The following is a 22,750-nucleotide window of genomic DNA, read 5'->3' as shown; positions in this document are numbered from 1 at the left end:
CAAAACAAAGTTTTCATCTCTGTTTTTAACCGAAAAATTCAGTATATTTTATGTAACATTTGGGGACTTAGCTACTTCTTCAAGTGTACAGCAATTGAAGTTTTTGTACCATTATAATTCAGCGTTGTGTTACATCTCTCTCTTTCATTGAAAAAGCTTTCAAAGCCATTATAAGACATCTTCACATCAATATTAATTCATTTTTGTAATTTTGAAAATTAGATTACTACGTAATGGACGGCTGCTAATATGTACCTTGGAACGTTTCACTTTATTCATGATTTTTGATGTCTTGTTTTCTCACTCTTTGGATTCAGCTCCTCTTTCACTCAGGTATTTTGGTGTCCCTAAGCCTTTCTGGGCCACAGCTGGAGAAGGTGGTGATTGACAGGACCCTGGTGGGGAAGCTCATCTCCGACACCATCAGTGATGGTAATTACACCCATGTGCAAATCAATTGCCTGCATTAACAATAGAGTAGAGAAACAGTATGTCAACAGGTAGACTAATTATTGCCACTGGGGACTTGCAAACACAACAAGTAATTGCATGTAATGCTATAGTTACAACCCTCAGGACTAAGAGCACTTTAAGAATAATATTTAACATCAAAGTTTTCAGGCTTGTCAAATGCTGCATGGGTTTCTAAAGTGCCGTTTCTTACACACTGTAATCACTGTGAGCATGCCATTTGAACTTGTCGTGTTTATTTCCTAAGTGGGAAAATGGGACAGAACCAAACATTAGCCAATTGAACAATTGCATGGGATAGTTATTGTTAAGGTTGTTATTGAAAAAGACTGGATAACATTAGTTACATGGAGGTGTTTTGATTTATTTTCTTGACACCCAGAATTTCCCTATTGTTATTAACTATTGACTGCTGAAAATTAAGTTTTCATTCAATGCAGAAGAAAACTTACAAAAATGTCTCTGTTGTCTACAGCTTTATGATATGACTCATAGCATTGAGAAATCAACTGGTATCTTGGCTTCTGCAGAAGCAGGAGTATGAAATTTTGGTGTAAGCCATATTACATGTGCACTACCTTCCAAATTTTTAAGAGTAAGCCCACATTACATCCTTCTAGTACGAACATGCATTTAGTTCAGGTTTGATCTCTAATGATTTAATTTTCTCTCTACCCAGGCATCTATTGAATATTGGCCTAGGTTATAAGAAACTCCAATACTGTGTGTCACTGATCTTTTCTTATCAATATATGGTATTTTAGTCTTGAAAATTAATACTAATTTTCTACAGACATTTAACTATATCTGCAGAATCTTTATTTATTAAAAAAATTTAACCAGGACCTCATTTTTATGAACTAATTACACAGAGAGAATAGAACACATTTACAATCTTGTCTTCTTTTTTTCACTCTCCACCTTAATTACTGGATTGCTAATTACATCTGTGATTTTTTGCACTCTGCTTCTGAGGGGAAGATTTCCTACTTTCAGGTGACAAAAAGTAGGAAAGCATAGAATCTAAGGTTATTCCTAAATTGAAGTAGTTTGTGGAAATTATTTGGAATACTTTGTCTTTAAAAAAACAATAAAAAATAATGTTGGTCATGCCTTACTTTGGTTTAATATGTCATAGAAATATTTGTTCAGAAAATACTGCTAACTAAATGAGCTTACAGCTAAAACATCAATAAAGCAAGAAATATGTTTTACTATGTTTGGACAACTGTATTTATTATATAAATAACATTATATAATGTTTTGTCCGTATTTTCACATATTCAGGATTCTCTTAAACCTCCATATTTGCTAACAGACAAGTCTGTAGGTGAAATAAAACTGCCTCTGTTCAGTAAAAGCAAACCACTCAATAACTTTAATTGCAATGCAGTTTTTTATTTTCTTGAACAATAAAAGAAGATGCTTTTGTTACCCACACAAATAGTGCTCAAAATACAAATTTTTATACTGAACCATCCTTGCATGAGAAACATGAGATAATGTTGTCCTAGAGGAAATTAATTTTAATTCAAAGAAACAGTACATCTTTCCAAATCTGGCTCCACATTGTGGTTGTGATTATAAAGCTGGCCAAGAGAAATTCTACATTTAGCACAAGAAGCCTGTATAAAAATAATAGTTCTTTCTTCATCAATTGTGTATATGTAGAAATGGATAAGGGTTACAGTCTGCCAGAATTAATTATGAAATTTTGTAATTCTCTTTTGGAGTAGCATGTCCTCTTAACATTTGGAATAAAGGTCAGATTGTGTGCAAAAATATACAGAATTACTACTGTTTTTATAATCCTATTGCATCTAAGAAAGTGCTCCTGATTCTTATTATTTATAGGCAAAATTTCATCAGCATCTGAGGTGTGCTGCAGTTCGTCTTTAATGGAAACTATGTCTGTGAGGACATCAAAATGTTTTAGCTGTGTGCATGCATATTGAGGATACCATATTCAGTGGTTTTCAATTTTCATGTGTTTGCAGGATCTCAGTTATAGCTTCTGAATCACCTTATCAGATGCTTTATCACCTTTTTTTTTCCCCCAAAAATGTTAGTGTTAATGTTACATTTCAAAGGCAATTCTTTGGCTCTAAACTCTACCCTTTAGCATTTGCATACCAGATACTTCAGAGTTGTGCCAGGACATGACTGTTGGAAAATGCAAGTGGTTATAAATCAGACTAAAGAAAAGCAAAGCTGAGTAGCTAGTTTTCCATGCCTATATGTAAGACTAAACTGTCAATCTGCTTAAGGATATGTAAAATTTAGATTTAAGAATCTGGGATATAAGTAATAATTTAATTTTTTTTTTTTTGTTTCTTTTTCAGAGGTTGTTCCACAGGGTGTAGCTTGTTTGTTTCTAAATCTGGTTCCACTTTAATTGACATTTCCCTTTTAGGGGAGGTTTCTGAGTTTACAGTCTGAGTACAGCTTCATTTTAAACCATGAGTGATCTGGTACTACTTACCCCAGTGACTCATTTCACACTCACACATCTCTTCAGCTGTGGGTGCTGCTTGAATAACTGGGTAACTCTTGGGAAAAATTCTCAATACAATTTTCTAAGTAATTTTTATTGACAGATTAGTTGATCACTTTTATATTGAACTAATTTGGTCTAGCACCCCCCTTATGGTAACAGTGGGGATTCCATGGAGCTTTTCCAGACTCCAAGGGAGTCTCTTCTATCTTGATTACTTGTATTGTTTTGGTACCCCCATGTGAAGCTTTCAGTGAATTCATGACCCCTCTAAAGCCTTGTCCTGCATGAAACAGCCTGCTTGGTGTCTGCAGCAGCACCAGGAACCTTGCAATGTCAAAATACCAGATACACCTCGAGTACTCATTTGCATTTATCACCCTTAACACAAGCTAAAGTGATATGAGGTCCATTTGCAAAATACTGGTGGATGCAACCATAAGAAAAAAAAATAAACTGAAGGCTCAATGCTGAGATGACAATTAATATGGAAAGGCATAAAATGTATATTTGAATGTAGTGGCATTTTGGTATGAGATAATTTATTCAGGTGTGTGTAATCAGAGTATTCCGTAGGCTTTATTTCTCATTTCCAAGAAGGTCCTGACAGGATGACACATTGATATGTTTTAGGACACTACAGGGCTTTCAGTGTAATATTTAAGGCACTGTCTTGAAAAAAATTGCTTTTTGCAGCATCTCAGTGGAGTGTTCACTACTTTGTTTTGTTCCTAGAGACAGGTATTACAGTGCTGACAATTTTTTTTTTTTTTTCAGCTGTTCTTACAGACAATTTCATCATCTTGTCATTTGAGGACCATAACCAACTCTCCTTTATTCAGTTTACAAAGACAATGGATTCTCCCGATGTAAACAAAAGACTGGAAAAACTCTCTTGTTTGGACTCTAAGGTATAGCTGCCAATGGTGACTGCAGATATTGCAGGAACTATACATCATGTATCACTGATATTCACTGATATTGTATAGCCACATAAATTGCAATATAATTGTGATTTATGTGGCTATACAATATCAGTGAATATAATATATTTAATATAATTATATTTAATATAATTGACCAGAGCAGCTCAAACTTTAAAAACGGCGGTTACTGAAAAGCCAAAAAACATTAGAATGGCATTCAGAGTTAAAGAGTTAAAATACTGTGCCAAGGGATCCAGATTTCTACTGTGTTTATTTTCAGGCTCAGACACACATTTGAGTTACCCCTGCTTGACAGATTACCTTGTGTCCATTGAGCAGCAGTAAGTGACCCTTGGCACATTCTTGGCATCTAACAAGCATGAGGCACAGTCTGTAATGGTAAACCTCAGTGTAAAATATTTAAGTTAATGTGGTTTACCTCTTGTGTGTTGTGGGCTGACAACACACATGGTCACTTACTTTGTCTCAGCTGATAGACACAAGCACATGAAGCTCTGATAATTCAGTCACCTGTCTGAGGTCCATCTGACTTGTAATTCTTTGCAGAAATCCTTATTTCCCCACTATTTACAATAATGATGTTGTTGGGACAGTTGCTTTTAGAATTAAGCCACTAAGTAAGGAATCAAGATATGGAAGCTGAATTTCTCACCACTGGCCAGCTATGTGCGTGACCTTATGCAAATGAGTTGATGCCTCAGTGTCTCAATTTACTAGTTACACAGTGAAGATTGAAATACTCCATTTTTGCAGCCCTTTTTGTGGGAGTGTGTCTTCACTACAGTGGCAGCAGCAGTGGAAAGGTAGCCTAGAGAGAGCTTTAAACTGAGCTTTAAACTGTCTGAGCTTTACCCAGTCTGGAGGTCAGTGGAAACCAGCTAATCTCAAGATTTATGACATTGTGTTGTGGATGGATTGGGCTGGGCAGACATAACTTATTTCAACCATAAGCACTTTGGCATCAGGACACCACTTCCTTAGGTGGAAGTGCTTGGTGCTACAGCAATATGAAAAAATAATCAGCCAAGGCAATTAACTTTGAACAGTTGAAGTAGGGAAGGGGCTGCATCCAGTTCACTGCAAGAATGAAGAAGGGTCAAGCCTTTTCCCAAGAAACACAGAAAGATGTTGTGAGCAGAAGAGAGAGATTGTATTTATTTTTCAGAGTGGATAAGCATTAAAGAAAACAATCTTGTGCTAGCAAATATTTTCCCCTTGACAACCCCTCAGTAATTTACTTCCTCACATAAGGGAGCTTGCATCTGCAAGGCAAGCTCTTTAAGGTTATGTTTAATTTAAGTTTTGCCATAATGTGTTTTAACTTGCTTGGTAGAAATACTTTCTGCTAGGATTAATATCTAATACATTTTCCAGGCTGTTTCAGTTCAGGGCCTCTTTTCAGCAATGGCTTGTGTTTGCAAGATTGATCCAACCTCTATAACGTGGATTTGAGACAGTTCACTGTTCACTGGGAACTGAGCTGATACATACTTTACTTTAAAATGCTGTGCCTTGTGCCTGGCCTGTGGTGTTCATTGAGGCTGTGCTTTGGGAGCGAGCCTGGTGTGTGGTGGGGCTTTTTCCTTAATAGCACTAAAGTTTAACGAAGAAGCTGTGGTGAACTGCCTTTGTCATTGAAGTGTGAGGGCCACAGCTCCTGATTTAATGTTTAGAAAAACCAGAAGTATCTGCTACACTCCTTAATAGGGTTGTTAAGTTCAGTTCTTTGCTGACACAGCTGAGCTTCTCAAAACACCTCCATGCTCAACATTAACTTTGCTTTCTCTTAAAATCAGTGGGAATCACTGTGGAACATTTCTCCACCAGCCAAAAAAAATGCATTTGCATTTTTTAATTGAATGTTCTTTTGTGTGAGGCTTGCCAGTTAGGCAGCTAAATATAATTTTTATTATCTTCAGAATTGCACCAGTGTGAGACAGCAGAAAATATTATTCACTTCTGCAATAATATTGTGTCAGCTCTCTGCATTGATTTACTGTTCTTCATGGCTGATTTTGGTCAAACTTCAAAAGCTGGAAGATCACAGAGTAGTGTCACTCACCGCAGAAAAATAAGGTGGTCCTGAATTGCAACTGTGCAAACTTGTAATAATTTGTAACAATATGTAACAATTACAAATGTTGTGGGTTTAGGGGAAAAAAAGGTTCTTTTGAGTTGGGATTTTGTTCGAGAGAAATTGAATGAAAGAGGTAGCATGCACTGTGATAGAACTAACACAGGATTAAAATCTGGAGCCAAGATTCAGGAAATTTGATTGTAACCTTCATTTCAGCCTGTGACTTTTGGCATGGTCTTGAGAAATGTAGTATTTGGGTGTACAGTCCCATTTCTACAATGAGGAAAGTGTTTGTAATGATATAATTACATTTCCGTCATATTATCATTGAGATGCTAAGCAGCCTCACATTGTTCAGTGTCCAGGCTCATGGTGGGCAAAATTGGCAGCAGTGCTGGACTGCCAGAGTTCTGTGAATAATAAGAACAAGTCAACCATGCTTTCCTCCTCAAAGCTTGATATTTCTCCAAAAGTTGAGTTTTTTATGCAATGCATACCTAAATTAATGAATTAATCTCCCTATGCTCTTCCTTTCTAATTGATGCCACCTTGAACTTTATTTGCACTTTGAAACAATAAAGGAAGACTTACTACATGAATCACTACAGTCTCAAAGACCAGCAAAATATAAAACCAACTATTATTATTTACCTTTTCACAGTGACATGAGTTCATGTTTGAGAGTGACATGTCTAATGCAAGACATAAAGGTCAACAAAGATTTGTGGCTGTTATGACATGTGTGGTTGTTATGAGCAGTTAACACTACAATACAGGACTAATCGATACTTTTGGAAGTATTTGTGCTTTTCCAGCCTAATTGTGTTGTCACCAAATTAGCTATTCTAATTCAAGCAGCAGCTACCTCTTAACTATTGTGTATATTTTATCTTTACCCATGAAAATATTTTGACCAGTAAAACACAGGATTTTCTAAAAATATTGACATTTTTCAAGTTTTTCTATCTGTTTTTTTTTTAATCCATTTCAATTTACTGAAGGAAACAGAACAAGGAGTTAAATGTTTACCATGAGAGAACAACATTGGTAATTACTTTGATTTCAGTTCCTTTTTATGTGTATTCATGGGATGAAGAGGTCAATAATATTATGACCATGCAAATAGAAAAGGGTTCTTTTTGACCATATAAAAAACAGCAAAGGATTATTAAAGCATTAACCTTGATTTTAATGGCCTTGGTTGAGAGCTGAGATCACAATTTGGATGAGCCTGATTATTTACTAAATACAATACATAAATGCAACGGGTTCTTAACACCCATTGCACTCTGGCATTATCGCATTACTGCCAGCCTTTGTTGCCTTGCAGACAGGAATATGAAAGCAATCTGTCATGTAGTGAGACTGGCTCCAGAAGCATTTCTCTGATAAGAAGACCCCCTGCCCTTTGCTAGTGTCTGGTCCAGTAGGCTTAGCCATGCGCTTAATCCCCAGAAAGTGGTTCGATTATTGCTGACCAGCAATGGCAAGATAGTTTTTTTTTCCCCTAGCTATCAACCTTCCATTAATTCCTTAAGCAGAAATGCGGTGCAATCTATATTTCCTTGGCATGTGTCACCCAGATGGTGCACTGCTCATGTTTTCAAATAACCATGCTCCAAATAACAGAGTTTGAATAATAAATTCCACAAATCCTTCCTGAGAAAGAGGCACAATTCTCAAGAGCTGCATAAACTTTACGCATGATGCTGTAGCTCATCCACATTATGCAGAAAAGTATATGTTCTTTTGCAAAGCGGATGTTTGTGTTTCCATTCCTTAATTTGGGGAGGAAGAAGAAAGATATGTTTGCTCAAATACTGTAGAATATATTTAATATTTGATTATGTCTTAAACACTAGCCTTAGCTCCGTGGTCAGCTTTGCAGAACTTGTCATTTAATATGGCTAAGCTTAAATCCTGTGTGGAGGTCGATGCTGTCAAGCAACCATGACTGTACATTTTGGTATTGATTGGAGTCATTGCAGTAAATTCCTTCTTAACTCATATTCCTTTCCATCCCAATCCCCTCCCCACAGATAAAAGAGTGAGCATGTCTTTCTGTCTGAGGAGATATTTTTCACGTTTACAGACAGCCTCTATGAAGATATATGTACGCAAAGCTCTGTGTGTATATACATTCTTTCTCACACATCCAAAGTAAATGCTCCCATTTGCTTCTACCATGCTATTTTATTGCCTCCAATATTTCCTGCATTTTTTTCTTCCCTCAGATCTCTTATGTTGATATACTTGGACCAGAAGGTAGAAGGATGAAACGTCACCTGGCAATAAACTGTATGCAAGATCTGGTCATTTGCTGGTGGTCAGCAGCCAGTGATGGAGCATGGCCTTGGTCTCCTATTTCCTGTCAGAGGGACAGAGCCAACCTATTGCTGTTAGGCTGTGCACATGGCAAATTGGAGGTAAAGTGATCAACTGTCTTGTTACATTATTTTTTTGAATTTGCTAAAGAAAGAGCTATTCAACTTAAATGCATATTTGAGTAGATATAAAGAAAAGATATGACTGAAACATAAGACAGGTAGATCAGCCATTCTAATAGTAAAAGCAAAACAAAGGTTTGTTACTTAACAGAAAAGCACCTTATTTACTTTGTTTACTATTTTCACATCAAAGCTGTCAACCTGAGAAATGTAGCCAGGAAATTAGGTCTTTATCATGAAATAGCTTTGGTGCTGCTGAAAGTGAAAATAGAAGTGTCAGAGTTCCACTAGAAAACTCTAATATGAATTAGCAATTGTAACTGTTGCATGTGTGTCTGTTGCAATTCTTTTCATTGTCTGCAATGCTAACTGATAGACAATTTGCATCTCTTTCAAATGTTTTTCACAAAATATTAACTATGCCCAGATGGTGGTTAAATTTTTGTTATGAGTATTGGTCAAATTAGGGACTGATATTTTTCTCACAGGAAAAGTTAAAACACACCATCTACAGGTGGGAATGTAAGCTATGAGTTAGGACGAAGCTACAAGTTGACCCCCTCCTGACACCTGCTTAGCTTACATTTATAGGCAGATGTTTTCATTTCAATTATTTAATTTTTGTTTCTTCTGTTTAAGAATATTTGATTCCAATTTGTTTTGTTAGCTTCATTTTAATATTTCTACCTATCTGAGCATACTCTGAAAGATCTGGAGCCAGAATTTAAAATATAAAAGTTTTTCTGAACAAACATCTTTTATAGATGCTTCTGTATTTGGAATTTTTAATTTTTCTTTTCCCACTTCTAATGTGGACTGAAAAGGCACTGACTGTGGGACAAGAGCACAAACTTGAGGATCAGCTGTGGAATAGTTGTTCTGGATTAGCTATTGTAAACTATTTCCCTGTAGGGAAAACCCCTAAGTAACACTTAAGAATAAGCTACTTTTACTAACAGCATTCTCCTCTCTTTAATTAGGGAAGATGTAAATGTTTTAATGTCTTGAAACTATTACTTTGATAGCTAATATTAATTTAAGTGAGATTCTTTTCCCTTGGGATTTTCTACCTATTGAAAGTGAAAAGGTAGCTGAGACAGCTTTTCTTTTCTTATTTCTGTCATTAGTTGCTGTAGAATTGAAGTTTAAATTACCTCCAGCTCTGCCTTCTTTACTTCTTTTCAATTGACCTCTCTCCACTTGCGGTCATCTTTGACTCATCTCTCTCCTCTGCCTGATCTACACCTGCAGTTCTCCATTCCCCCTGCAGCTATGCCAAATCACATAGAAAAAATTACTCTGAGAGCTAAAATGTGAGGCTGTTCTTTGTAAGCTTTTCCAGCCCTGTGCCAGTTGTTATGAAACTTCATCCTACTAACATTTCAGAGCTTATTTTTTACCATGACTTCTTTATGTCCAGGCCTGGAGAGTAGCATTCTCGTGCATATTTTATTCCTTCCCATGTCTTCCAGAAATCTCCCTATTGCCACCATAGCAGTTTGCAGTCTCTGTTTCCTGAGATGGTTTTAGAGACTCTTTTCTTTTAAGAAATTAACAGAAACTACCCTATCAGTTTAAAGCTCTCTGTGCTTCATTTAATATGTTTTAGGGAGATTTCCAAGTCACAGCATTCCCCTGCATCTTTCAATGCACCTTGTTTTATCCTTTTCTGGTTTAAACTCTGGTATAGTCTCAGGCACATCACTGGTGCTTTACACAATAGTGAAAATAAACATTCTCTGAGGCTTTAGGCTTAGAGTCATAATAATTTTAATTTGGCGCATATTGTAACAGAAATATAAGAAAATTCTTTTTAAAAGCAGCACTGCCATATTTGACTGTTCAGTTGCTTTCCCTTTTCTGATTCTTTGCCTGTACTTTTCTGTTTTAATTCTTAGATCTTCAGATGAAATTTATTTTCCTGTATTTATCAATGAAATACCAAGCACTATGCCAGGACAATGGAAAGCTAAGTCATATATGAGTGACAAACTGTCTTGCTGTTTTTCAGTAAGACTGTTCCATATATTCAGCTCTTGGATGCTCAGGAAGGCTCAGATCACTCTGCCTTTACCCTCAGCCTGTATGTCCATGAGGAGTCACCCATGGTGCTGTTTGATGGAGGTCCTTTGTTTGATTTCTATAGAGTTCCTTATGGGCAGGGATTAAATTCCTGTGCACGAATGTGAGAATATCATAACTCAGAAGCTCTAGAATTAGTATCAGCCTCTAGTCTTCATTTAACTGAGGTCCATTTTTCCCCTACAGTCTTGAAGGGAAACTTTAACTTAACACCTTTAACTTCTGAAGGACATTTGATAGCTTATATGTGAAAAAAAGTGTAGTTAATATTTCCAGACACCTTGTAAACAGTTACTCTCTAGGTCAGATACCATAAAAAGACAGTGGTTCTGTAATCATTATTTGCCTCTCATTGCCTCTAATTCCTTGCAATTTCTAGTATTCCTCAGGTATAGATTTGAAATGAAAACTGGACATGCCATTGTTATTCATGAAAATAAATCTGTATTTGTCACGTTTGACCAGTAATATTAATTTACTCCTGGTGAAAGATTACTGTCAATACAAGAAGAATTAAAAGTGTGAACTTACTCAGTTTAGAGCATTTATCAAAATGTGGTAAAGTAATACCACCAACATTTTACTTGATAATAGTAGCATCAGCTGGATAAAATACCATTATTATCTAGAATTAGGAGAAAAACAGAAATTGCTGAGCAACAAGACCATAAAGAGCTGTTTGGCATGTTGGGTTTATGAAACCAAGCCCAAGGAAATGAATGGGTGCTCACCACAGCCATCCCCTCAGTGCTGACTTACAGAAACCACAAAACAACCTGCCAGCTGCTGCCACTCCTGCTGCTGGGGCAGAGCAAAGGCAAATGGGCACTTACATGGTACTGCTTCCTGCCTGGAAGAATTTTCTGAGTGATCCTGGCTGCCCACCAGGAGACTGCTTATTAGGATGAGGACAGGAATAGCTCTGGGATGAGACAGCTCAGCCCTCACCATGATCATCACCTGTAACTACACGTTCTGTGTTGGGATGATTCACACTGCACGAGGAGTGTTTGGGGCATTGTGTACTTCAGCAGCTTCTCAATTCAGGGAAGGAAATAGATTTTACTTTTTAAACATACTAGAAATTTGATTTGAATTTTGCCACAGGGCTTTTTAATTTTGGCATTTACTACTGTTAAGGCTACAGGTAACCACTATTCCTGTACAAACAGAAATAACTTTTTCCTCGCAAATCTTGACTTATTTTACTGATTTTTTTTTTTTCTGAGATCAGGGTTTACTGTGTTGAATGCTGTAAGATTTGGTGAAGAATTGTCCCTTGAAGAAGTCAAGGTGCTTTTCTCTGTAGCATGTGACCTTGCTTCAGTGTGCAATGCATGTTGCTGCAGGAGGGTTTGTTTGTTGGGCCTTTGTCTGCTTTCCTTTGTGCATGGGCTTCTTCCAGTAAGCTCATCCATTCTCTAATTTATTTATTTAAGTATTGGAGGTTTGTTTGGTTTATTTTGTTTGGGGTTTGTTGGGTTTTTTTAACCTTAAAGTACCAACGATCAAAGAATGTTATTTAAATTGTATCCCTGTGGAGATAATGCTGGCGTTTTGATTTCAAAACCAGAAGAGGAATCTTCCAGAAATTATTTCAGACAATTTGCTATGAATGAATAGGATCTGATGTGAAATCATCTTTGGATTAAATGCTTTGGGAGAAAGTTGTGTTAAAATCAACATGAACTTTATTCTGCAAACACAAATTAACAGGAGGTGCTGATGCCAGGGCACAGTTACTGTAGCACTTAGCATTTTTCTTCACCATTCTTATTTTCACTCCATTTAGTGCTAGTGGGAATGACTTGAAATTATACTTCAATCTTGTGGAAAAAATAATTTCCCTGAGAGAGAATATTATTTTTCTTTCTCCCGAGAGATAATATTTAATAGTTATTGCTTTCATATTGTGCCTCGGATTTGTGAAATAAGCACAGCAGATCTTTTCTGTGTGAGCTGTCCTACAGTTACTGGAGTGCTCAGAAAAACATCTACCCTGTGTGTCTAAATGGCTGAAATACCTCTCACACACATACAGCAAAGAATGTGAAATCCTCAGTGTCACATTGGGTTAGAAGATCAATGAATAATACAGGATAAAGATGATGATGATAAATTTTGAAAGAAAATAAGTGTTGACTGAAGATCTAAATAATAAGATTCCATGTAGGTCTGTAGATACAATGAAGCCAAATAAGTAACCTGGAGTAGGAGCTTTTCATTTTTATTTAGAAATGTTTTAAAACAGGGTGTTTTTTTCCCTTTCAACTTCACTGGGCCATATTTAAAACTATTTTACTCTGATGTGCGCCACACTACCCACTTTACATTTCTAATTAAAATGTTTGTTGCTATTTGGAACCTCACTGTGTGAAATTAAATAAGCACTTTTTTAACATCCATAAAATAAATCAAACATTCTTTTCTCATCTGAAAGACACACAGTTCAGTCACAGCAAGCTTATTTCTCTGTTTCTTTTGTTTTCTTTTTTTTCATCTCCCTGGTAAGCCAGTTTTCTGCTTAAGAACTACTGGTTAAAACTCTTACTTGTTTTGCTATGTGGACTTTATTCTTTCCCAGCACTCTATGCAAAACACTTCAATTTTAAGTGTTCAAAAAATTTTACTGAGAAGAGTGTGATAGCCCACATAAGCTAGCACTATTATTTCTCTCAAACATAAAATGAAAGAGAGTGTTTAAAATAGCATGGCAGGCCTCTTATTTACAAAGACTAACAGATTCCTTTACTTGGATTGTTATGATTCCTGGCTCTAGGATTTGGGAACCTGGCATGGATAGCGTCCCTCATCCTGCTGATGAACTGGAGTCCAAGCCAGTACTGCAAGGGGAAAACAATATAAATGTGCAGTAGTGGTGCATGACTGCTACATTAATAAAGGAAATATGTATAAATTACATGGACAGTATTTAAATGCATTTACTGTATTTTTGTAGCATTCATGTCATAAAAGTTTTACATTTTTTAATTAATGTATTTAAAGAAAGTAATTAGTTTTACTTCATGCAAAATATTTCCAGAAACCTTTTCTTGAAATCCAAGACTGAGTGCTTAGTCCAAGATTTATGGAAAGTGTAGAACATTGAATGGACTATACACCCTACCTTGTGATATTACAGCTCTGTCTTTTCAGACCCATTGCCCTGTCCTCTCCTCCACGAATCTGACACTTGTTCTACCTATTTCTGAGGAAACTCCTCCAGCTTTTGCTTTCCCATTCCATAGGCAAATGTTTTGTTAAATAATTTAATGTCACCTTTTAGGGTTCCAGGGAACTGCTTCTCGTCAGGAAGGAATCTCAGTGGATTCCTTTAAATGGAAAGCTAAAGCACTATATGCACTACATTTACTACCATGTGTCTACATACCAGATGGGAAAACAATTGACAGAATACCATCTTCTTGGGGGAAAAGAAAAAAGAAAAGTTTTGATTATTAGACTTATCTTTCAAAAACATTATTAACGTTTCTGTAGCTGAGTGTCTCTCTGCTTTAGTTTTCCAGTTAGTGGCATGAAGATTGAATAATAAAACTAATTTCTGACAGAGAAACCCAAATCTTCCCTCTCAGGTGGAAGAGAATGTTCATTTTTGCCCTTCAGAATGCTGAATACCAGATACATTCAGCAGAGCTGGAAGGCAGAACAAAGAGGTCTCTCGGCTTGGTTCTCTTTCTGCAAGAGGCACATGAGGCCACTGATGCATGAGAAGCAGCTTATCTGTTCCAATTTGGGGAGAAATGTCTCTGTGTTTTCCATCAGAATTTGAGCAGCAGTGCCTAGAAAGGTTTCATTTAAGCCTTATGTGTTTAAACATTATGCCAAACCTTATGTTCTGAAAGGCAACAGAGAGTTTCTCTCCTTGCAGGAATTTTTTCCTAGTTTAGAATTATATACAGCAACCAGACCTACCCTAGACTTCATTTTAAGGATTTGCTCTCAAAACTGTGTGAAGCTAGGAAGCTTCTCATCTCAAGACTCATTAGATTAATCTTCCAAAATGGAAGATTTTACTTCCTTTGATGTTCTAGGTGGTGATCATAATTTTGTCCTACTTTTGCTCTAAGAAGGCAGGACAAAATGATGAATTGGTTGCAGTTTACTTGTCGAGTCTCAAACAATCATTTGGCAACATTTCTTTTTCTGTGACTGTTTCCATTGCTGGTTTCTTCCAGTCACTGCTATGGAGTTGAAAAATCCATGTTTCACATATTTTCTTCTTTATTGCCTAAACCTTCAAGGCCAGTCTCTCTTCCGAATTTAATTTAATTTGATGAGAGCTTTCAGGCTCTTATCTCTCATAGGCTTGATTATTTTATGGATCTTCATGACTTTCTTGGAGCTTTTGAAGAGTTGTCCAGAGGAAAATACTGGTTTGGGGTCAAAATATGTAGCAGAATAATGCAGTGCATTGAAACTTCCCACAGGAAGACAGAAAAGTGAGTCCAAGAAAGCCTCAAGGCTCATTTCACTGAAGTTATGGAAGCTTTGAAGACTTGCTTGGGCAAGACTTCTGTTTCTCACATTTGAAAGGAGCTACCTGAGTCTCTATACATACTCCTAGGGAAAAATGCAGAACAAACAGTAACATTTCACTTTGTCTTTACTTGGGGTTAGAGAACTCTGTGGTCACAGTAATCCTTTGTCCACAAATAACCTCTTTTAGGAGTTTCCTTGTCATGCAATTTAACACCCTAATAAACACACTTCAGCAGTTCTAACATCTGCACAGTCGCCACTGCAAGGTTTTGTGGGCATAAAATGACTTGTTGCAGAGGCTAAGCCATTGGTGAGGGAATGGTTGAGGTGAGAAAGTGTTTTTCAGATTAGAATAGTATTGTAATCTTTTATTTCCTCTTTGACACATATTTTCATGGATCTCTGTTGAGATTGGTTGGTGTGGTTTTCACAGGTTAAATGCATTGGTGCTTTTGCATCAAGTGGTTCTTTGCACGTCCCTAGCTACTCATCTAAAAGTAGCAAAGATTTTTGTATTAAATGTCATCTGGTTTCCAGCCAGAGCATTGCAAAAATCCCTTTTTTCTCTCTTTTGAATGAGAAACCCTTTTGCAGACAAAATAAGTAAACTGTCAGAACAAAAGATCCTAATCAGTCTGATCAAAGTCCCAAAAAGCTTGTTTATAAATTTATCAGTTACTTTAGAAGTAATGGATAGTATGCAAAAAAATATCTGAATTTCTTATTTTCCTTTACAGGATGAAAGGCTAAATTGCATATTCAGTTGGTCTTGTGATCTGTGGAAATCAAATTTAAATTGCTCTAACATTATGTGGGCCTTTCTGTTTTCACCCTGAAATGTCTGGATTTCCTTCCTCATCCTCTCTCTACCTTTTAATCACATTTTTTACTCCTTTCTGTGCTTTCATACCACATGGACTCAAGGGGCTTCCAAAAGTTGTGGCAGGTCAGCAGCTTTAATTTACATTGTGGAGATTGCTGTGGGTATACATGAGAGCAGGATTCAGCTCAGGTTCACAATTTCCTTTCACTCTTTATTTCTGCATGAACAAACACCAGCAAGTTTCTGACTGGCTTCCACTACTCTCATGCTTCTAGACCACAGGTTTTCTCTCTATTTTTATGAAATAGCTTTTCATAAGTTCATCTGTAATTTATTTACAATTGTTGTTTCTCTCATGGTTTCCCTGCTCAAATCCTGTACAGCACCTCTCATTCAAACCCGTTTATCATAGTACATGAACCTTCACTGGTCTCCGCTGCTGCTTCCATCTCTTGAGTGCACTTCTCATGTTTCCACACTCCAGATTTTTGCTCTTTGCCAGCTGCTTTTCATCACATTCTGCCTTTGTGCTCTTCCTCCCATTCATTTAACTTTGAAGTACCCTGTAATGGTCCCCACTTTTCTGCTATCGCAAATTCATTATTTCTGCATCTAAACCTGTATGGCACCCAAGAACATCTACCACCTACTCATCTGGCAATGTACAGTAGGTGCTGTTTGAACATGCCATTGTTTCTACCACTTCAGAGTAATATTTTCTGTTACCATGGCCCAAAGCAAATGATCAAAAATCCTCCATGCTTGATGATAAGAGTAACATACTGTAGATTTTCCCCAGAATTTTGGGATTTTTAACCCAGACCACTTGTGAATAATTATTCTTTTACATCAGTCCTTTCTCCTCTCACCATCATTGACCATCCCCTCTTTTATATTCAGTTCTGCTAACCTGTTAATAGGTCCAGACAAACAAATATGGCTAAAACTCTATTGCAGAGTTTTTTTAATCAAATGAATTAATCTTTTAAATGTTAAAAGAGTGGATTTCAGAGATGACTGACCCACAGGAAAGCTCATTCCCAGCAGCCTATTTTCAAGAATAAAGGGCCACAAATGAGTACCAAAAGGCTTTGGATATTTTCCAGGTGCTGAGTTACGTGCGCACGGAGTGGGAGCCCCTGGATGCCAGGTTCAGCTGTGTGCAGCCCCAGCAGGTGCTGACTGTGGAGCGCTCGGTGTCAGCAGCCAAGGAGCCCATGGCCGACAGCTGCGTCTACAAGTGCCTCAGGAACCGGATGCAGTGCGCCGCTGTCACCCGCGTCCCCCTGCCCGCCAGGGCCATCAGCTGCTGCAGGGATGTCACAGAAGACAAGCTGGTGCTGGGCTGTGAAGACTCCTCAGTAGTTCTGTTCGAAGCCTACAGCCAAGTGACTCTGTTGGCCCAAGCCAAGCTGCTCCCTGCTGTAATAACCTACCACCCTTCCGCAGCCGTGCTGGTGGTCGGCAGCTCTCAGGGGGAGCTGCAGCTTTTTGACACGGCGCTGTCCCCAATTAAAATTCAGCTCTTGGCACAGGACTATTTACCTGAGGCAACTCTGCAATTCAGTAAACACTGTGATGTGCCCACCAGCCTCATCCAGATCCAGTGGGCAGCTCCTCCAGGTGCATTTCCCAGTCCTGACAGTGTGGATATTCACGATCTTTTGTTGGTTAGATTTGATAAAGGACCCTTGGGAGTGCTTCACTTTAAACTTGGTAAGTTACTAAGCACATCTGTTGAACCTTGAGCTGTCAAAGAAGCATCTGTATCCCACAAGGTTGGGAACACCCTAACTTTAGGTATATGAGACCATAGCCTTTAAAGCAAATTGCCTCAAAGCTATCTGAAGATACCAAGGAGTTCTTTATGTTTCACAATAACTTTATACCTTTTCCTATTCATAGAATAGGACCCCGACTTCTGTCTGATCAGCATCCCATAATGTTCCTCACTACTCTAAGAAAGCCTTACAATTTTTCCCCTGGAAAATTCATTTAATCTGTAGTATATGATCTTAAGAATTGTATTCGTTTTGTAGTAATAACCCTAACAAGTTAAAATAAGCTATATTTAATACTGGAACAGTAATGCTATTTTCTTTACCAAATTTTTTTTCTGCATGTGTGATGTATATTGTCCAGTATTCTGTTCTTCCTGGCTTTGGTACAGGAAGTTGCACCTTTTTTTCCTTTGAAGACTTTCCACAGAAGAAGAATGATTTTCATAACCTTGAGAGAAGTTTGGTCTCTCAATTAATTTGCAAGAAGTTGTGAATAAAAGAAGTAATAATGCTAATTTTAGAATTTGTATAGCACTTCTCTTTTTAGGTGTGAAGAGAGTTTAAAAGAGTAAAACCACAACTAACTTCCTTTTACAAGCAGAAAAACAAGAAGCAGCAAAGAAAAGCTAAAGGGCTTTCCAAGAGTTAGACAGTGGCTGAATTAAGAATAAAACCCCTGCAGTGGCTCATCAGTGAGAACTGTATTCATTTCATTCAAGTCAGGCAAGTTACAGTGGTGCAAGCCCATTGTGAGAGCTGAAAAACCAATCATGCTTAAACCCTCTGACTCCCAAGCCAGTGTTTCAGCAGGGCAGACAACCATCCTGGAAAATTTCAGCACTTCGCCCATTTTCTGTCCAAGAAAACAGGATTACTTCTGTAGATCTTTATGAGAGTTTTTAATGATTCTTTTGTATAAAGCTATTGAGATAAGGAAGAAGCCTTTTTTATAAAAAAACCAAAACCAAACAAATTGCCAAAAGACCCAAAATAACAACCTAGGTGATAGTAAGATTTGAAAATCTACTTAATTTCTTTACTTAATGAGACACACATGTACTTTTGTGGGGAAAAAACTGTCTAAAATTATCAGTGACCTAAAAATTTGAAAGACTGAATTAAAAAATTTTAAACAAGTTTGCCGCTGCAAAAAGCTAAATTAATGTAAGAGGATGTTAGTAACAAAAAGATGTTGGATTGACTTATAGTTGTGTAGTTTTAAAAGAGCTGATCCAGATTATTGCTGTTATCAAAAAAAGCACACTATTTAAAAAGACACAACTATTTAAAAACTATTTAAAAACCTGTTTACAGGTTATCATTCATTTTGAGATAATTAGCTGCATTAAGTTCAATGACAGGTTTAATAGTTACAGTGTACCCCAGAACACTAATTATAATTAGTGTTTGATGATTTTGTGCATGTTGGCCATCTAAAAGAAAAACTCTCTAAATTATCTCTGTCCTGATTTGGTGGGATGGAGTTGAGCAGGAGGCATTCTACCCACCTCTACCTTGCTTTTCTTCAGTCCTCCCTGGTGAGGTTTTCTCACAACAGCTTTCCAGAATGCGCAGCTTTCCCCTTGCTATCTTTAGCACATTTATGTTCTTACCAAGGCAAGCAGGCTCTCAGTACAGGGATTTAGAGGCCTTTCCTGCTAATTGCCAGCTTGTAAACTTAATTGGACTGTCTCCCTGGGCACTGTTCCTAAATCAATTAGGCAGTGAGTTGGCTGTCACCTCTTTTTCCCAAGCAGGTTGCCTGGAAGCGCACCACCCAGGAGAAGTCAAGCATCCAAATGGGAAGATGTTGACCTCTACAGCTGAAAGTTATCACATTTTAAAATTCATTCTGTATAATTACTGTAAAATCTCTTCTAGGAAAAAGGCAAAGCTGTCTCCCTTCTTCCCTCTCTCCCTCTTTGTAGTCCACTGTGCAAAAATATGCTGCTCTCTATTTCATCCTGGTGTTCAGCTTTACACCTCATCTCTTCAGTTTGCCACACTGCCAAGGGAACACTGTGTTGATTAGTAAGTCCCTCTTCACAGTCTCAGCAGTTTTTAGGTTTCTGCTATTTAAGAAATAATGCAGAACAAATAAATTAATTAATTAAATGCATTAATAAATTATAGCAAAAAAATTAGGGGCTCATGACAGCAAGACCCAGACAGGCATTCAGGATTGAAATAAAATCCATGAGTAACACATGGCTTGGAATTGTTTCCCACAGAAGTCTGTTAAGAAACTATGTCAGTGAGAATAGGCAAATATGTTTTTAACTTCCAGCTACATTATGGTTTTGGACAAGTTGTGAATCTCCATTATGCCGTCTATCCAGATTTATTTCAGGAAAAAGTCATATTAAACATGCCCTCAAACACTAATGGCAAATATTTTTGCTGTCTAATGCCAAACTCATTTCCAAAAGCGGCTTCTTGTCATTGATGCCAACCCAGATCTTGGATAATGCCAAATGTGGTGCTGGTGCCAGTGGTTTAGCATTGCTGGCCTCTAAAGGCATTTTAAATATAGTATTGTATTTAATTAACATGAAAATAAGTATTTTCATCTTCACTGAGAGGTTCATGTGGAGATTGCTCAGCTGCTGTAATACTTTAAAAACACTAAACATTTAGGAAGAATGAAATCTGCCATAACTATTAGATATTAACAAGTTAAACAAGGCTGTTGCTCAGCATAATGTCCATAGGCTTTAATATATGCAAAAATAAAGTGAACTACATAGGACTGGCTGGGGTAAACAAGGCCTGGTAACAGAGAAGAGCAGACCTGTTATTTAGAAAACATACTTCACAGAACGTTCATAACTGTTTGTGAATATGTGAAATAAGAAGCAAGGTGAAAAAAGGGGAGAAAAACATCTGAATACAGCTTGAGGAGAATTAAACTGCAGAGAACTTGCATATACAGAAGTGATGTTTTTGGGGAAAAACCTTACAGACTCACATTTAGCAACAGAGAAGTACTTAATTTTTTAAGCATCATTAAAGAAAGGTTTTCTCTTTGGAAGCTGAGATCTGCAAGTCAAGAAACATCTGTGTGGCAACCTGTTCTTGGTTTCATGTGCAACTGTAATTCAAAGGTCTGTAGTATCTAGATGATGATAACTTCCGTGGTATCCCCTCAGAAAAAAAAGCTCTACTTAGAGAATATTGCCAAACTAGAAGGACATTCCAGAGCAGTTGCAATATGGAGAGTCATTGAGTAAGAGTTGCTTTGGAGCTGCTCTACAATTGTATGCAAAGATACATCTGTGTGAGACAAATGCTGGGGTTTAGTGTTGTCCAGCACTATTTCCCTACAGGAAGGAGATGCTGTGAAAGTTAATTTATTACCTGCCTTGCAATAATGATAAACTCCAAATAAAGTTATTCTACCTTGTCTAAACCAAATTTAATTACATAATGTTGTCACCAGTGACTTTTGGCTATATTCATTCAATATCCATGTGTGAAGTTCATTGAAAAAATCATCAATTGATGATTTTTATCTGCTGTCCAGCACCCTCAGTCTAAGTATACCAATATATTAAGGTGCTATCCCTTATAAAAAATTTAATACTGAAACCCATCAACTTAATTTTAAATGACGGCAACTATTTTTAACTGTGCTGAAAAGGAGTCAGCTACTGGTTTACATACTCTGTATAAAAGTATGAACCCATTATCTCTGGTTGTAATATTTCTTGTCAAAGGTGTGCTCACAAGGGGACAACTGGGCCTTGAGGAAATCATCCACCAGTACATTCGTTATGATGAGATACAGGAGGCAGTTAATGTCCTGAGCACCATGAACTGGAACACGATGGGGCAGCGGTGCTTTATCTGCCTGAGTGCCATTTGCAACCACCTCCTTAAACAAAAGCTTACACCAGCCAGAGAAGGTAAGAGACTGTTTATATTTCTAATGGATTTCTGTGGTGTCTTGGTAATTCATGTGTGGATTATGACTATGTAGTTATTGACTGTATAAAGAAGACAGTAGTGAGACTCCAGACAGTCAGCCCAATTATGGTGCCTCATAATCACATGTCATTGTAGACAAGTAATTTCAATAAAATCTGGACCAATGCATTGACTACATTTTAGTTTGTATCAATAGTGACACTAAAATAATGCACATTATAATATATATATGCTATAGGCATTACTTAATATATATAGCACTAGCATTATATTCTGTAACTTCATTACATTCTATAAATTTAGCTTATGCTACAGACAAAGGTTAGTTAATACAGGATTGAAATATTTGTGTTATATTCATGCTGAGACAGTACCAACTTATAGAGAGATATTTTCCTGAAATGGGGACAAGAGATTTTAGTATGTTTTTTAAGGTACTTTCAAAGGGTCATTCTTTCATTACAAGATGCAAAGGCCTTGAATACACTATCCTCTGCTGCCTCCTTTAGGATTAAAGCATTTGTCCTCACTGTAATCTAGCCCCCTGCAGTAGTAGCTGGGGTCCCTCAGAAGAAATTATGAATTTTAAGTTTAGCCCTGTCTCTGCTAAAGCCTGGTGTGGTGCCTTCCTCTTGATTTGCTATCTTGAAACTCAATAGACTTCAAGATTTGAAGTGCCTTGATTTAGAGAAGGTGTTATCCTTCAGTCTAGCAGGCAGACAGCTGGAGACCAGGCATCTTTTGTGGGAAGAGAAAATACTCAGGATGCTGGTGTGTTTGATGATAGAAAACCTCCAAGGTGTCCTACATTGCTGCCAAACCATCAGCTAGCCCATTTTGTGGGATCTGATTAAAAAAATCTCTGTGTTGCAAACATATAAACTCTAAATAAAACATGCTTTGAAAAGGACCTGTGAAAAGGGCTGGCTATGATACTCTTCTAAAAATATGTACATTATAAACAGATGTCTGTGTGTTTCCCCCATGCAGCTCCCTAACACTGTTTACAGAGGAAGGAATTTTATTCCATCCAGGAGTTATTCTATCTAAATCTAACAACTTTGGCATGGTAATTTGTTTTCTTTTTTATTAACAAAACCCAGTGGGACCTTTTATTTATAGTGATGGGGCAGTTATCTTTGAGATCTTTATCCTGCCTTCAACATCAAGCTGGGCTATTTAATGAATGTATAACTGTGCC

General features: G+C 37.2%; 1 protein-coding gene across 2 annotated transcripts in view; it reads left to right on the top strand.

Moving 5' to 3' along the window:
* Nucleotides 1-22,750, top strand: part of WDPCP (WD repeat containing planar cell polarity effector) — a 148,202-nt gene that overhangs the window by 58,359 nt on the left and 67,093 nt on the right. For both annotated transcript variants that reach the window (XM_054290333.1, XM_054290332.1), the window contains 5 exons: nt 318-432; nt 3,743-3,876; nt 8,224-8,415; nt 16,948-17,557; nt 21,339-21,527. In XM_054290333.1, the coding sequence (XP_054146308.1) occupies nt 318-432; nt 3,743-3,876; nt 8,224-8,415; nt 16,948-17,557; nt 21,339-21,527 (1,240 nt within the window). The remainder of the gene's footprint in view (nt 1-317; nt 433-3,742; nt 3,877-8,223; nt 8,416-16,947; nt 17,558-21,338; nt 21,528-22,750) is intronic.

This window comes from Melozone crissalis, unplaced genomic scaffold, assembly GCF_028551555.1.
Source record: "Melozone crissalis strain CALT ecotype California unplaced genomic scaffold, PUWL_Pcris_2 ptg000081l_1, whole genome shotgun sequence".
NCBI lineage: Eukaryota > Metazoa > Chordata > Aves > Passeriformes > Passerellidae > Melozone > Melozone crissalis.
The sequence above is the reverse complement of the archived record's forward strand: the minus strand, read 5'-3'. Positions and strand labels throughout refer to the sequence as shown.